This window comes from Liolophura sinensis, chromosome 9 (genome assembly GCF_032854445.1).
Source record: "Liolophura sinensis isolate JHLJ2023 chromosome 9, CUHK_Ljap_v2, whole genome shotgun sequence".
Classification (NCBI taxonomy): domain Eukaryota; kingdom Metazoa; phylum Mollusca; class Polyplacophora; order Chitonida; family Chitonidae; genus Liolophura; species Liolophura sinensis.
Window position 1 is genome coordinate 17,173,751 of NC_088303.1, and position 18,624 is coordinate 17,192,374.

Below are 18,624 nucleotides of genomic sequence, written 5' to 3' on the forward strand. Positions count from 1 at the left end.
TTACTTAATGTTCATGCTATGTTTTTCAGTGTACATGCTATCGTAACTTACTCAAGCAACCAGATACTTGATTCAAGAAACAACTAGCACCCAATAAATTAAAATGGCTATGATATGCTATAATGTGTTTCATACATGCACTTTATGGCCTTTAACATGGTTGTTTAGAGGTGATATTTTCTGAAGAAAAAAAAAGGAAATTGGGTTGTTTCACTTTACATTATTAACATTTAAAGAACTGCTATTTTAATGTTACCACAAGAAAAATATATAATTTCCAAATAAAACATTTTGACAAAATACGTGACTTCTTATGTTCAGTAAAGTTCATGTAAAGTTCAGAGGCTACAAAGCTGTTGTACAATTAAAATCGCCTTAAGCATGGGGACGTATCTCCAGATCATTGACTTGCAACTACTATGTCATTACATGCAATGGTTGTGTGCAAGGAGCCACTGGTATAAATGGAATGGAATCCTTCACAACCGACATTAAGCCGGTGTCGCCTAATTTTCGTTTTACCTTTCGGCAGGTGTAAATGTGAGATTTTAATATGCCCAGTAACACAGTAATGTCCAAAATTTCGTTGAAAATTCCATCACTTAAGGCTTTGTTTTCTTAGAGCATTATATATGTCCAGTGATCTCTGACAAGTTGCAGAATGCAAAATCAAGATGTAGTCATGACTTAAAATCTTATTCAGCCTTAGGTGATTGAAATATGAAGAGACGTTAGGCGTGAAAACATAATGGAGGGTAGGGAGAAAGAATGAGAAATCCACTGTCTACTTAAGTGGGACTACTGACATCCCTGCAAATGCTTGTGAAGTGAAATACGGGCGCAACAGTGCTAGAACTGACCAAAATACTACTCTCTGCACTCCATTTAATATTAACTCTTGGATAAGTAAAAAAAAAAAAATGACGATCTAGGGTAAAGGTGAATTTTTCGGTCAGGGTAAAACACTAATTCATCGGTGACATTTAATATTATATACAACCTGGGACAATTGTCTAAAAATTTGAAGAAAAGAATCTAATATATCAGGGATCATCTCAAATTCTTGGAATACGGTATAGTCTGAATTAACTCACCAATCATGAATTTATTTGCCCATATATTAAGCTGTTGTGCCAAAGCATTTGAAATTGGGGGAGTCTCTGATTTGTAGGCGATCATCTACAACCATGTGTAACTGAACAGATGGATAACCTTTTCTGTTTATGTAGCTCTGGTCATTGTTTGACGTGAAAGATAGCCGAATGTGGGTACCGTCACTGAAGCCAATGCAATCTGGTACATGGCACATTTCTTCAACAGCAGTAGATATAACATCTTGTTCTTGTTGGTCAGGCCATGCTATCAAATTATGCCTTAAAGCGCTAAGTACAGCTGAAACCCTTCGTACACACCACCAGTCCAAATAACCGAGACACTTTGAGCATACTGTCCTGGTTGCTTATATACCACAGATACACTTCATTTAAGTATATAAAACCAGTAAACGAAGTAACTACATCTACTTGAGCAACGAGACAATTCATGGCCCTCAATTGTTCAAGTGGAGTTTGACACTGAACAACAATTCAATAAATAAAGAAATTTATGGCAGTTTTCCATCCTGTAACAAGTAAGAATGGCAGGTGTGTAGTCACAAACTGCGACGCACGCTCATTTCAAAAATCACCTCATGATCATGAACACTACCATGCCCAACAACAAGGAAACAACGACGCCACATTTAAAGCTGCCCGCATATTGCGGCGAAAAAAAATATTGGACAGTCGCCAGCTCAGAGCCGCAGACCCGTTGAAATCGCTGGAGACAACATGGTAGCCCATGCATAAAACATTTAACATTTACTACAGCAATGGGTTCCCTCAAAGTAATCTTTAAAATGGCTTCGATTTATTTATTTATTTATTTGACTGGTGTTTTACGCCGTACTCAAGAATATTTCACTTATGCGGCCAGCATTATGGTGGGTGGAAACCGGGCACAGCCCGAGGGAAGCCCACGACCATCCGCAGGTTGCTGGCAGACCTTCCCACTTACGGCCGGAGAGGAAGCCAGCATGAGCTGGACTTGAAAAAATGGCTTCGAAAGATTGCCGTCAAGTCGGTAGGTTGACGCAACAGACGGCTTTCACGTAAAGTATGCAAAATTGCCATACACGGATCCTAATGCGTTCAAATCGTAACATCGAATAACAAGATGGGTTTTATCTTTGTGGTTGGGTGCTAAAGATGTCACAAGCCTTCATCGTGAACTAGGTGTAAGGAAGCTTATTTCATCTTGGAAATACAGCTTCTGTATATGCATCATCGTACGTTATATAAAACAAAGCTCCGAAATCCATCCTTTAAAGACAAGCATATCTATGAGAAATGTGCCAATGAAGCGATGAACAGGCGTATCACATCTAAGCAGGAAAATATTTCAGGTTATTTAATTCCATTTTTAAAGCTGTTTTAAGAAACCTTAAATGTTGCCTTTTAGTTTTAGACCAGTGATCTAGACTACCATTTGCAGACAGTGCGGTAACTGATACATTCTTTCCTTTCCTCCGCTAAATTTGTATAAATGAATCAGAGAGAATGAAGTGAGCAGGTGTCATTACAGAACTAAGTTGGTATGAAACATAGCTTTCATGTTATGTTTTATACGTTTTCATCAAATACAGCAGTACATGGGAAGGTCTGCCAGCAACCTGCGGATGGTCGTGGGTTTCCCTTGGGCTCTGCCCGCTTTCCTCCCACCATAATGTTGGCCGCCAGCAGTTCCCTTTATCAAGTGGATTTTTTTTTAATTCTGCAGAGCAACATGCTTATTTCACAATTATTTCTTTATACCTGCATACAGAAATGCTGAAAGCGATGAGAATTAAACTAGCATTGCACTTTCACTTCCCTTCACATACCTAAAGGTAGGCTTTATGTAGTCCACTTCCGGTGTTCTCTTCACGTACATAGGAGCTCTGTCATATTGATGAAAAATTCTGAAGAACACTATTAAAGACCAATCCAAATCAAACCACTGATGCATTTATAAATCGCTTGGAGGTTAAATACAGAATTGCGTAAAATGCACTTTCCTGTTAGTTTTACTCTATTTCACAGTCCAGAAATGGAGAAGGTTTAAGCTGTGCGTGAACTATTACCCTATAGATATAATGGATACCCTATACCAGTCACATGTCCTATGCTGGACAAGGTATTTTGTATTCTCCACGGTTCACTAAAAAGTCATCTGTTAATTGTAACAGCAAATCTGTTGTCTAAGTGATGCTAGAGTGTATTCTGTTATTGCAGTCACGTGTACATGCCCCAATCACATGCTTGCGTACAGATATTGCACAAGCTGATGATCCAAGGTTTTTTTTCCAATCAGAAGATACTGGGAATGTAACGTCAACACATAAAGCATGACATGTCTACAACACATCTGAAATACACAGATCAACTAACAGCCATATGCTGACAATCCACTGTCAATCATCTACCAAGCTTAAGCCAAACATCAGAATCTGCTTAAGTTCTCTGTCCCTAAACATTAGTCATTTAGTGTATCCCACATTTCTGTGCAAAGCGTACAGTGCATGACATCGATTAAACCAGTTAAACGAATTCATTATAATTCCGAATTTCAGATGGAAGGACCCAAAGCCGGAATGGTAACCTTATACAGCTTGAAACATTTTATTTTGATTGGTGTTTTACGCCCCAGACAAGAATATTTCACTTATACGACGGCGACCAGGAATATGGTGGGAGGAAACCGGTCAGAACCCGGGGGAAACCCACGACCATCCGCAGGTGGGTGACAAACGTTCCAGCGTACGGCAGGAGAGGAAGCCAGCAGAGTTTTAAAGAATGTGTCTGGTCAGTGATAATTATTTAAGGCTACGTACTTCTCTTTCGATTTTTCAAATCTAAAAACACCATATGGCTGGCTAACTTCCAGCAGAAATCATTAGGTCACGAAAGACCGAGGCTCAACACCATTGAACAAGTGCCAATGAAGATTTCAAAATTCCTCTGCATTTGTGGCATTAAGCAGTTCGTACAGGTATACGAAAATGAAATTCAAGGAGTTTTTTTAGGAGTTTTTGTCATTTTCAAGGCTAGTTTAAACATACCATGGTGCAAATTATAGTCTATAGTTTAAGTCTGAATTATAGATGCTTTAATTTGCATGCATGTATACTGAATAGTACGCTTGCTTTTGCACGAAATATCTGCCCTTTACCTCAGTAATGCGACACATTCTTTGACCCGGCCTTGGCTCGGTAAAAAAAATGAACGCCATACATCATTATGCAGGGTTTCCTCTGGGTCAGTATTTTTTTCAGCCAGTCACTTTAGTCACTCATCAGATTTTGTAGTAAATACTGTTTTTCTTTAGCCATACTTCCTTAGCCACGACTCTTGAAGGTCGTAATTCCTTCTGTAATTCGTTTTTATCTGCCTTGGTGTAGCTGCTAGAATCAGTTTGGTCTCTTCCACGTATATCTGGAGTTTATCAAACGTTACATCTAGAACAATTGCCCTCAAAATAATGTACCAATGCTTGGCAGCGTGTATGTGTTTTTTGAAAAAAAAATGAATCCTTTTTTCAACCTATTTGTAGGATCCTAGTAAGATGCAATTTCCTCTATCAGAAAAATTTGTTACGAAATTAGTTTGTAAATTCAGTTTATTTAAATGCAACATTATGATCAGTACATTGGAGTAACACAGTCTGACAGGAGAAAGCCAGACGGCGTACACATTTATGTAACTGCACATATTCTGAAACTATTAAATTTACTTCGGATCCAAAAAATAAATAATTTATTAAGTGAAAAGGTTTAAATTTTTCATGGGAGGTAACTTCATGTACAGGTGTAACTCTACCTTGATTTATTTCCTTTGATAATTCTTTTATTTTATTTTTTTTTTTATTTTTTTTTTACAATTGGCGATGAAAGGCATCCCAAAATGTCATGATTGCGATTCGTTATTTAACAAAACTGATTTCAAGCGTTATTTAATAAAAGTAAACTTGCAACAGTGCTGAACCCTTTTTTTTTCTTAAGTAAATAAATTTGTCGCCAAAAACATTCGCATTTTTTTCAAATGTTATCGCCATTTCAAAAAATGGTTCTAAATTTGCGACAATGGCTAGTGCGAGCGGAAGCCCTGATTATGGGAGAATTATCAGCGAGTTCCCTATATACAGACTCGGCGGTCAGCAGACAATATTTAAGTTCGGGACAAACTAAGATTTTCAAGGAGTTTCCAGGAGTATTTGTCTTTTTTAAGGACTTTCAATTACTTGCAAATGAAATTGTATTTTTCAAGCACTTTCAATGAGTTTCAAGGACTGTGTGCACTCTGTACTATCAACTATATTAAGTAAATTATCATACACAAAGACGATTGTTTTGAAACTTCTACTCGGTACATCCCACTTACACAAATTCTACTAAACTGAGACAATCTCTTCTCAGGTGACCTAGGTGAATTAAAGGCTGAAGCGTCAAGAAGACACAATATATGTGCACACACACCTAATGAATCTTAGTCGTCACATGACCGAAAAAATTGTTCAGTGCAACGTTAAACGCCAAGCATTCATTCTTCTAAACAGAACAATTTCGTCAAACGACATTTCTCAGCTGTTCTTTAACATTTATATTTCATTCAGCCTGAACAAGTATTTTCTTTGAACTAACAACACAATCTGGTTCGCTGATATTAGTCAAAGTCTCCCTCCACAGAGAAACAGGCAAATCTGTTCTGTAAGTCACACGCAGCTTCAAACCTCACCTTTCCGCTTTTGTGAAGATCACCATAAACATCTGCATTCATAGGAGTATCTTCAGTAGTCCTTGGGCTCTCTTTAGATTTCCTTCCCTTCGACCCTTTTCTCGGTTTGGCACTCCTTGGCTTCTGTACAGGCACTTCATCAGGACTCAAGTTCCTCAGAACCAGATCCTCCAATCTCTGAAAGCACTGATGAAGTGGTGATCCTCTCACCAGCACTTCTGACAGGAAGAGATCAGGTAACGGTCGAGTCTCAAGGTTCCTGCACAAGTTGTACAAAAATGACCCATTGAAGAAGTTTTCTGGGTTAGCGTCCTGAATAGGGTGTCCTAAGAGCTTATTCAAGTACTTAATCATCAACAAGCAGGCTTGGAATTGAGCAAACCCATTAATTACCTCTGGGTTTATAACGCTTTTATGATTATGAACTGGTTGGACCGCGAATTTATCCAGATTTGTTTTTAGCCCTTGTAACTGTGCATCCGTACTTGATATGAACGAGGACTCCAAGTCTAACTCATAATCCTTGCCAGATGACTTATCGACACGTGTAAATGTAGTTTTGTTGATGTTCCGTTTGACGAACAGATAAATCAAACAAACCAAAAGGGACTTCACATGCGAGTCAGTTATCTTCGGGTCTGATTCTCTCACCCAGAATATAACACAGACAATGTGCAAGGTCAAAGTTGGGCACAGAGGTGAGAGAGAGCGCTCGTCCAGCGCAAGGCTTTCAACGAAAAGTTTTTTACGGACAGCCATATCCATACGGGGTAGTTCAGTCAGTCCTGGTAACACCCCAAAATCTGGCAGCGTTAGGCAAGGATTAAGAAATGACTTCCTACAGTTTTTGATATCACGACTATACTCTTCCACCATCACACTTCTTTTGCTCTCAGCTGCCCTGGAATTTGTTTCACTTAGATCATCTTTGAGCAATATACCATACAGAACCTTGCGAACTTTGTCTGAACATGCCCAAGCTGAAGGACTGGGGGTATGTTCTACCTGACATTGGAGGAAGATACTGTGGAGTGTGATGATATTCATCATGAACACCGGCAGCTCTGCCCGACGTACCTTGGACACCAGCCACTCAGGGAGCTCAGTGCCGTTATAACCTTTCAGATACGTGGGAGCGTGAAAATCCTGCCGCTTTTCAAAGAATTCTGGAAGGTCGAAATCAGATTTCATATATCTGTAACTCTTCATCAGTTCTCTCATCTTTACCTGTTGGCTAACATTCAAGAATTTTACGATTTCCTCTTCAGCACTTTCTGGGTTGTCAAGAGACGCCAACCAGTGGAATAGTTTTATTAGCTTATGATATCTTTGGTTTTGTGGTCTTTTCCTAAGGTCTTTGGCATATTAAGCTTTGCAAGAAATCTCTCAAAGGCATCTCCTTCAAAGAAATCATTCCCTAGGACAGTTGCTACTAGGGGCAAATTATTTTTCGTCAAGCCTTCAAAGCTCTTAACAAAGCTGTCCACGTGGTAAAATTGACATGGCAGGTAGGAGTATTTCTTGTCTGAGCTCTTGGTGGCTTCAAATGCCAGATAATCCATGGGAATGTAACCACCGGTGAGATCAAATATGTAAAAGTCGCTGTCACAAGATAAGACTGGACAGTTATACTCATTGGCCAGGAGAACGATCTGGTCGTCTGCTTCCTGGTCGCATGTCATGTGTGGAATTTGTAGTTCATTCAACACAAAAATGAACGTGTCGTATGCCAGCAAGGGGAGAATCTTCCCACGACCACCTTTGGCTACAGAGGCTGAACACAAAATCTTCTTCCTTGCTCTGTCTACAACAGTTCCTAGCTTCTTGTCATCACGGCTGTATGCACCATCAAACACCACATACGGCTGTACATTACAGGCTAAGAAAGTCTGAAATACCTGACGAGTTCTTATGGCAAAGACGTTGTAGTCGCCTCCGTATGTGGCTGTCACGTTATGATTGAAGTAGATGAAGTGATAGAGGTTGCTCCCATCTATGATCAGCTTTGTGTCATAGAGTTCATGGTCCAACAGCAGATCTGCATGATCGTCTATAAAACTGGTTAGGCCATGAACCTCCCATGTTTAAACAATAGGTCACATAGTTTACTCAATGCTCATCAGGTCTAGTTTGAACTCTTCTGGGTCTGACAGACTGTCATGGCCTGGCGATCATCTACCCGAAATTATGTAATCCAAAGTGACATGATCATAATAATCTCACAGGTAGAGAGTCTGTGGAAACTTCAGTTAATATCTTGGCCTTGAAAAGCCTTTAGGGACTGTACAATACTGCAGCAGAGCAAGCTGAAATTAAACAGAATATACATACATACACATGTATATATATATATATATATATTATATAATGCAATTTTACATTTTCTCAGATTTTGAGAATAAGTTCACAAATGCAGAGTAACTGACTGATTTCCACAGCCTTCTACTACATCCAGATTGGTTTTAAATATCTACATTCAAACTTCAGGGGCAGATTCCACAAAGACATTTCTGACTTCAGCCAAAATTTGAAATCTTGATATAATTGTCTTAAGATAATACTGATCAGATTGTTAAAACTTTAATTTACAAAAAATCATAAATAAGCTCTAAAATCATATTCAAAATTTTGTCCTAAGTCAAAACTGGCATTGTGGAATCGGCCCCTGGGTTAAATTTGGACCTGAACATTCTTTAAGGCCTAAATGTACATTTGCATTGTTGTATAACCTGAACACAAAATGGTAACTGTCCATAATAAGGGCGTGCAACAAGTGCATAACTAATGAACATGTTCATTCAAGTCTTAAATGCAGGACAACTGCGTACCATTTAAATGAACATAATGCTACATAATGAACGTCTAAAGAATGGGTGGGCAACATCTACCAACAGGACTCTGGGTAATAACTATTCATATTGGAAGTGGGCCACTAAGTTCAAGGTCACTGAAAAGGTGTGTGAGTACCAACCACTGACTAACCAGCTGTGGGTTCAGTATTGGCCTTGAACAAGGAAATTCTAGGCTGCACACTCTTACTGTTTGTGGGACCTTTGCGACAATGAATAAAAAGGTCGGCTATAATTGTCAGCTTGTATCATTCCAAAGGTGGATGGTTTAGCCCAGACAATTAAATGCTGAGGTTTCTCTCATTTTTAATATTCACCAGATTTAATAAGAAGCAAACTTAAAGCTTTTACTAGTCTTGAGGAACAAACTTTGTCATTAATTTTCCTCTATTAATACAGGAGCACTCATCTATTTCTTCTAGACTGAAATGGACAGGCACTTGTTGATCACTCTTGACAGTTTAAATCAGTTGCCTATAACCACTTTGAGCACTCATTTGGTGATGGCCCAAAGATGCACAATGGGTAAACCCCTAATATAAATCAACTCTTGAGCGAAAAATATAAAATAATAAAATCTGCCACTTATCTAAAGACTTGAAAGACATGCAACTTCAATAGCAGGCCATAAGCCACACTCAATTTCACTGCATGGTAACCAATGCTAAACGCCTATTGGTTGCAGTCCTCACAGATGTCCCCTTCTGTCTGGTCTGATCTGCATATTTTTTGGCCAGTTTCTCTGGGATATTAGTAAATATGACACAGAAGTTTACATATTAGTAATGTTTAGATTGTTTAGATTTAATGAATATCAGATAACAGCTGGAAATGGATTTTAAATTTTTATAGGAGTAGGGTAATCAAAAAGTCATACTCTCTTCAATTCATGCAAGGAATTGTTGTCCAACTCCTGTCCACAGGACACTTTGCAAAGTAGCCTCACAGGATTTTCAGTACAGTTGTTGAAATGTTGACACAGATAGGTCAGACATTTTTGGAACTAGAACATGGATAGACTATACTCATGTCAAATATTTACCAATTGGTGACAGTCACCCCTGCCACCAATTTGCAAATATTTGACAGGACTACAGTTTGGTGAATGAATTTAGGGAATATTTTATTTAAAGGGAAGGCTTGCTTTTTTTTTCACGAAACATGTCAGAAGATTTAATTTATGTTTATACACCACACTATTCTCAGACTTGCAGAATATGTCAAAATAATTCCATAAAGGTTACAAAGGTTAAAAAAATATGGAGGTGGTTAAAATTCCCAGCTTTAACACAGTCCATATTGTCTTACTGAAATTTACAGAAGATACTGTGATAAGTCAATCGGCATACTTGTAGGACATTTACACTGAGAAGGTTTCGTACAGTGCACATCTGCAAAGCAAACTTATCACTAAAGCTGACATAAACCAGATTCAGAAATGAAAAGGGGTGGCAATACACATCATCACTATGTTGATATCATCAATATGTTGAGGAAATTACACTGAGAACCAAGGAGTGTAGGGTCAGTGCTTGCATACTTAACCCTATACAGCTACATAAAGTTATGTGGACATCTTCAGTGAGCTAATGGTTGGAGCTTTTGCCTCAAAAGTCAGGAAACCCAGGTTGGGTCATACAAAAGACTTTAAAAATGGTACTTGTTGCAGTCTGGCTTGATGTTCAGCACTGAAAGGTTAGAGCAAGAAAACAAGACTGGTTGGCCCGGTGTCAGTATAATGTAACTTGGTGTGGTGTCATGTCTGATATCTTCGGCATATGATACTCTTCAGTGGCAGCAGCATTTTGGCGGTTAGCCCAAAACCTCAGTTTAAGGGTGGCTTATATATACTAAAATACAGGGAACACTTGCCACCCTTAGCCCGAGTGTTATGTGGGCCAGATTCTGGTATATACTATAATGCTTACAAAGAGACGTGGAGTTTCTATGCTCCACCTCTCAAGAAATACATTCGGTTGCCTTTGGGTCCCTCCGATGTAAAGAGTCGATGTTTTGAGGGTTTGTTGTTGCTCACTGTGGAAGGACCCAAGAGCAACGGAATGATTTTCTTACAAGGTAACGCGGGTTATTGAGAACTTGCAAGATCCACATGGCGGTTGTGTTATGTGCCCAGCAGTGATGGCCATGTAGTTTTCGACTCAGTTGGATTTACTAGCAATTGGAAGAGGGAACATCTGGCTGATATGAACATTTCGTTCAACTACGAGTATGGACAGACACTTTCGTCCGCGCCAAGATTGATGTGTGATGGACAGCATGTAAAGCAGGTACGGTTATATGATAGGTGTTCGCATCTGGGCAGTTATCGTTTAGGATGAAGAGACAGCCCGTCTGAGCTATGGAGAGGAGGACTTTAATAAATATGGATGCATATTTATCTTCGGGATGATCGCTATCTCGCGATTTTAACAGCCAGGTTCCCTGGATTGGCCAGGTACGTTAGTAATCGACTGTTTTCCGAAACTTTACAATTCATCCTGCCGGGCTAAAGGATACTCAGCCATGACTACGTGAGGCCCTACGAGCGTTGTCATCCAGGGATAGGCTACATACAAAGTTACGTACGGTATGTGTTGTTGTTGTTCACTGTTTGGAGAGTTTCAACACGACTCCTGGCCAACATTAAGTGAACAGCAAGAAAAAATTACATTTCACTTACAACACGAACCTTGCGATGTTTAGCATGTGTCGACCATATGTAAGGCCGAACAGCAAGTGATTTCGGTCGGTCGTATTGAAGCCGATGACCGTGTTCCACGTTGTTGTTGATGGTGTTACAGAAGGACATTCTCCACCATTCGGCTGTATGCCAGTTTGTATCGGGGAGCAGTAATTTCACGGGAGCATTTGTTCTCCTTGCAGCCAAACCAGATTTGGCCATAATCTTTTGAACAAAAAATTGTCACAGAACCCCACGCACAACATCTCGATAAAAAAAACTAAACAAAAAGAAAAAAAAAAGAAAAAAAACATAATATCTTATTATTTGGCCATAATCTTCACGGGAGCATTTGTTCTCCATGCAGCCAAACCAGATTTGGCCATAATCTTTTGAACAAAAAATTGTCACAGAACCCCACGCACAACATCTCGATAAAAAAAACTAAACAAAAAGACAAAAAAAGAAAAAAAAACATAATATCTTATTATCTTAACATAATACTCGGTAATTAATTAATGTCTATTTTAAGGAATTGCTCGAAATAAAGCAGTGGTAGTATGTACTCGTTATACAGCCAGGACAAACATAGTAGATCTATATGATGCAATCAGTCCTAAAATTCATGCAGATTTGTTACCGCTTTCGGTTCCATTATTTTCACTCGGGAGTAGTTCCATTATACATTGTGTGCTTTATGTAAATTATGTGCTGCATAGGAGACGGGGGGTTGTAAAGCTCATGGTGCTGTTTAGGTAACATCCGTTTCATCGAATTAAGAGATGCTTTTGACAATAAGCAGTTGACTGCCTAAATGTTAATTCTCACCTTTTGTAGTGATCGCGTTATACGGAAAGAAATTGTAAAAATGAAATTAGCAATATGTTATTGAACCTTCTTCATAATCATGTCGTAAAATGACAAAATCACATTTGCGCCAGAAAACTTTTTTCAGACACAGCATTTAATTTCAGATTTACTTTTTTCATGCATAGGTACACGTACACCCTACACTGCATTCGTGAGTATATCACTTCTCAAGAGTTTTATTTATAACTGAATATAGTGGCGCAGAAAAATTGTGATGTCACTGATGACATATATGCGTGGTCGATGCATCCCACGGCGCCAAATTAATAGGCTAAACATTTAACTTCAAAAACAAATCTCTGAGAAAAAAAAGAGAGTCAGGCCCTGGGATCACAAAGAGATGTTAGACTTAAGTCAAAATTTCAAATCACATTAAAATTGTTGTTTCTTATGTTACAATGTCAAAATTTTGCTTGACAAACATGAATTCTGGGTAAGTTATCGCATGAACAAGTTTCATCTAAAATAACAGAAAGGAACATACAAAAGTTAACGACTGAAGTTTTGACTTCAGTCATAGATTGCTTCGTGATCCCGGGGCCAGATGTTTTCCATTCGGCCCTTTTCAGTGTTATTTCTCTTGCGCGATGCCAGTTAGGGAAAATCACTTAATTTGACAGTTTCTTTCCCTTAAAGTAGCGACATGTTTTAAGCTGATGACCACAGCAACAGCAACTTAACAACTCCATATAAGACCCATAACTCGCCTATAGTTGTAATAGGTCTATAGCACCAGGTGCTAAGGTTGAGCTATTGGTTTGCTCCCGTGCCATATTTAAATTATGTCACAAAATTATGTCATATTGCTTGGCCATACTTGCGGCCGTGGTTTCCTTCACCCGTAAATCTCATCGCCGTCGGCATAAGTTTTAACCATAGGTGGCAGAATCGTGCGAACCCCATTTATACCTAATATCTCAACCAAACGACATTGGTTCGATAGCTGACACATTAAGCTTTACATTGGTGTATGACTCGGCCAACAAACATGCTTTCACTTGGCAACACGAAGCCGGAAACTCGTAATTTTTTTAGGTTTTTTGTTTAGTCAAACAAATCCGATAACAGGGAAAGACCGTCAGGTGACAGTGCTTGCTTGATTTCTCAGCGACAAAAACCACTGGAGCCACCACATTTCTACCATCGACCAACTTAGTGAAATGTTCTTTTAATAAAACACTTTGAAACACCTTGATTTGTTACGGTCTACGGAAGTTATGTGGCTTTCCGTTTTTTTACTCCATAAACGCACATCTTGTCTCCATGACTGTAATCCGTCAGGGCGACAAAAGCTTCCCTTTAATTGGTCTCTGATTTGCTTGCATTGAAATTATGTACCTCATTTTATAGAATGTACAAATAGCGTTCGGACGATTCTGCCATGCACCTAAGGTTTTTGACGACAGTGTTAACTATACGTTCAGCGAGTCGAGTATATTGGCTTTATAACTACATTAGTTTTTAACGAATTAAAATTGAACTCGTTAGTACGGCGTTAATGTCATGCAGTCAGTTTTTAGTCTATATATATGGCTAGCTGGTTATATAACGGCTTCTAGTCACTGAATTTTGCCTGTCCCACATCGAGTTTTATACACCAGGAAGTTATAGCTGTAAGTATAGACCCCTTATATATATACCTATAGCGAATATCCATGCGTACAGGTGTTTCTACGTATTTATACATAGGATCCTAGGACCATGCTTATAGATTTCTCCTCCATGCCTCACTATTTCTCCTATGTTAATTTCATCAGATGAGATCAGATATATATATATATATATATATATATATATATATATATATATATATATATATATATATATATATATATATATATATATATATATGCATGTTCTTGCTGTAATCTTGACGTGGAAAATTTGTAAGTGATTGATGCGATCAAATTTGACTTTCTCGATTCTGGGATATCGGTAACCATGCTGTGTGCAAATAAAACAGCTGCTGTTCGTATGTGGGAACGAACAGCTTCTCAATCGCCTAATCAAAAGATAAACAGCTATAAACCGTACTGGGAAATGCGATGTTTAAGAACTGCGTAGTTTAAGTCTTATATTTTCAAAGGAGCACTGCGTCTTTTGTGAGAATATAGAGGAAACATGTAATGTGGACGGAAGGCCTTCCAGTTTACAGGTCTATCAAACGTTATACCGAAGGCCTATGTACGTCGCCTATATACATGTACCACACACGTCGTATTCTTACTTCTTTTCGGGAGGCCCCTGGGTGAAATCCGGGCCGAGTCCTACCAAAGGATATAAAAATGATACTTTCCGCTGCCTCGCTTGGCGCTCAATTCTGAGCGGTTAGAGCAATGAAACAGGACTGGTTGACCTACGCTCATAATGTCAGCGGGTATACCTGAGCAGGCTTTTCTTTTCACGAAAATCCTACTGAGGCATACCCCCTGAAATTGGAACTGTGGCAAAAATGAGCATCCACATAATTGTGTGTACGTACAGCTGATGCATATGTCATTATGCATGTGAAAATTTGTACACAATCGTTTTTAGAGAGTATAATGTGACTGGTTGAGGTGTCATGCCTGGTATCTTCGGCATGAAACTAGTCGCGGCAGTACTTTGGCGGCATGGACTCACCCTGTCACAAGAAGACACAATATATGTAGGCGACACACACCTAATGGCTCCTCGTCGTCATATAACTGAAAAATTGTCAAGTACCACGTTAAAGCCCAGTTATACACACAGACATCTTTTCGCTTTCTCTCTCTGTTTCTCCGTCTATTTCTCTCTTGCTGTTGATTTTATTTTTACTTTCGAAAGGGGGATCTTGCATTAGCGCTTTACCAATTTTGTTTGGTGACGTTCCTGATATAGGCCTATACCGGGAGATTTTTTTCCTCTTAACTCGTTTAGCTTTTACAAATCCACGATCCGCTGGCCTATACGTAGACATAAATAATCCCTTGTGCGTATGTCAGTAAATTATTTTAATACAGTGTTTCGACACCAAGAAATCATGTAAGAGTAGTTCCCCTTTAACTGCATTGCATACCCAGATTATATGGGCATTACGCCTTGTGGCTCATTCGCTCATAGAATTAAGGCAAAGAACACATTAGCATGAAGTAGTTGAATGGTTTAATGGTTTAATGGTCTTTCACCTGTAAGATGAAGGACCCTTAGATACTGTCTAGGAAAATAGTATTTTTCGAACCAGTAAAATACATTTAAACCTTTGGATTCTACTGTGGTCTTTTCTGACCATATTGGGGTCTTTGATATCACTTCAGGCTCTTCCCACTTGTCACACATAGCTATGAATGCATTCAACAAATGGATCTTGAAACGAACTATTTCAAATCAAAAATACTGTGACGTCACTGATACATTCTGGGTCCCAACAGACCACCATAGAATCCTATGTTTTAAATGCATTTTAGTCTGTTAGAAAAATTCTAGAAAAAATAAATCAAACTATTTTCCTGGACAGTGTTCAATGGTCTTTCATCTGATAAATGCTTTATTTTAGTGTTTTCTTTGCCTCTAAGTCTTCAACAGCACAGTATACGGGCATATCTTTAGTATTTGCATGTGTTTGTTTATTCATTTGACTGGTGCTAGAACGCTGCATTCAAGAAATTTTCACGTCAATTTTCAGTGTCATTTTAAGGGAGAAGGAAATCGCATTCAGCCACCGTCGTTTAGCGGGTTAGCTTATACCTGATAAACCTCCAGACTTAAAGCTACAGTCGCAAAAGCGACAGCTCGATTGGAGAATGCATGTGGCCTCATTATTGGGGCCGATCAACTGCCACGAGTATAACGCTTTGAACGAATTAGCCAGCGAAGGTCCCAAGGGCCTAATAAACAGATGTTTCAAGGTTTAAGTTATTTTCTTGTTGACGCTCCACGCCATACTTAAGACCCGTTCATTTATGCGATTGCAGTGAGTATTATGGATGGGTAAAACCGGAAAGCTCACGGGTTAAACCAGATCTCTGGGAAATTATTGACAAACATTCCCAGGTGTGACATACACAGATATCATACGCACACTTTATTGGCGGAAGACAAGTGGTCATTAACAAACTCACTGCCACACGAGCTTCGTTCGCCGATTTTTGTCAGCAAGGTTACAGCGAGAGCGGGCGTGTCCAAAGCCGGGGTTGAACCCACGCCTTTCAGTATGTTCCAGTGTTTGTTCCGTGACAGTCCGCCATCTTCTTTTGCCTACACAATCATACATCTCTAGCACTGGAGTTTGATGCGTGTGATCAACTCATTTCAACGTCATTAAAACGAGGCGCGCATTTGCTCTATGTTAGAAATCTTCTCACGATTCCAAACTTAAGAAGAAAACACTAAAATGTAATATACATGACATGAAAGACTATGGAACATAGGTCGATTTATTTTTTAGAATTTTTTCCAACCGAGTAGAATTGTTTTAACATTCGAATTTGCTGTGATCTGTAGTTACCAAGAGCATATCAACGATGTCCCATCCATAGTTTTTGCTTGAAACAGTTCGCTTCAAGGTCCATTCGGCGATTGCATTCATAGATTCATATGCATTTTAAAAGGTAAACTTTAGCATTTAACTCTGTGTTAAGTGGCATAAACCTGATGGGATGTCACTGGTCCTAATATGGTCAGAAAAGGCTGTTTTATTAGTCCCTGGAAAAGGCTACCGTAAAATCCAACTGAAGTTTCAAATACAGATTATTAGGCTCAAAAAATCCAAATAAATAGATGTATTTATGTGGATAGTGTTTAATGGTCTTTTATCTGAAATATATTCCACGCTAGTGTTTTATTTGCCTTGAAGAAGAAGTAAGGATGATTTTGGAGTTAGAAAGGTAGACGCAAACAGCACTGCATTGTCAAAGATGACTACAGGTTTATGCACGAAGGATCCCTAATGTGGGCATAACAGAGTTGTCCACCTACCTCGTGTCGGACCTTTTCAGTGCAAGTCAGTCCTTGTAGAGGACTCATGGGGTTTGTCAAGAAAATCATGAAGCGCCAATCTGCATTATTCAGTACAGCGAAAACATTAAGTAAATAAAACAAACCAAGAAATGAAAGGCATCTTTTTGCTTGTTTGGTTTGTGAACTTATGGCGAACCTTCTCCGCCTAAGGTTTACTCTAGCTTTCTGACGTCAAAGGTATTTTCCCGATAATAGTCTAAACAGTAGTCAATGACAAATGAAAGTTGTGAACTTCGTCGCCCAACAGCTCGGTCTAAGAGTGGCTTATATATACTGATACGCGGGGAAGGCTAGCCACCTTATGACCTACGGTTAAGCGCACATTAAAAGATCGCAGCCGAGATCCTTTGCTATGGACTTAGGCGATGAAGGCCCAAGTGAGAAATACAGTTTCCTCGGAAACTGGACACACTGTAAGAATATTTTTTCCACTGCTTGAGCTGTTCATACAGCAGGCCTACAATAATATTTACTAGGAACTCCTGGAACCCTGTTTAAATAGCCTAGCTGCAGATGCACGGCTGGGTATTCCTGGTTCAGGTCGTAACCTACAGGAGTTGTGCTGGTGATTTATGATCCCCATTAAATGTTTACAAAATTACAATAGGATTGTTGTACAACTTGATTCATGTTCAATTCTGAAACAAATGGAAATAAATTTAAGTACCATCTTGGCATTCCACTGCAACTGGATTTTACGCTTCAGTTTTGTAGTGGTGGCTTCTAAGATGAAAGCAGTGGTGACCAAGTTATCGCGGACGTCAGAGAAAGCATCTCGGTTTTAATATTATATCATAAGATTTTTAATCAGTTTTAAGCATTATCCGTCTTCTCATTCCCATAAACTTTCGGATTTTTGCAATGACTTGGATATTTGTTATTAAGAAGCTGCTGACTTAACGTTAGAATGAACAACCAAAATGTATTTGGGGAGATGAATGCGGTTTGGGCCTTGACGGTATGCTTCTGTATGACATAATTTGCGATACCATCGTTAAAAATTACACGGTTTGTAAATCGCCTGATTTTATGTCTGTGTCGGTCCATAAATTATACAGGGCCGAAGTGTTGGCCCTTCGGTAACACGTAACTAAACCGCTGTAAACAATCTCAAACTGATGTCTTATGCAGTAGTTTTGTGTTATCATGTCACTTCATAGAATGGAAGGGTAAAGGCTACGCCACAGCTTAGGCCGCGCAATTTGATAGCAACGTGTTTGATTGGATAAAATTCTCAAAATGGCTCCCTCGACTCACACCAGCCATTTGAGCGGTATTGTCGTTTTGTTTTACGTGTTATTCGGTGAAATCTCATTAAAATAGTAAAGTATGATACTTATTAGAAAGCTTGAGTATCCTGCTTTCCACTGAAATATGTTTATTCCAGGTGCTGTCTTGGCCTTTACACCTATGTAAACATAACAAAACACATACA

The 18,624-nt window shown here is 39.0% G+C and overlaps 1 protein-coding gene across 1 annotated transcript; it reads right to left on the reverse strand.

Annotated features, from left to right (window-relative positions):
* Nucleotides 1-5,002: 5,002 nt before the first annotated feature.
* Nucleotides 5,003-7,894, reverse strand: LOC135475381 (protein asteroid homolog 1-like; the record flags this gene model as incomplete). The annotated part of the gene is given in 2 exon segments (XM_064755253.1): nt 5,003-7,124; nt 7,127-7,894. Coding segments are annotated over 2 exon segments (2,154 nt in total), but the record flags the coding sequence as incomplete, so codon positions are not given.
* Nucleotides 7,895-18,624: the final 10,730 nt, after the last annotated feature.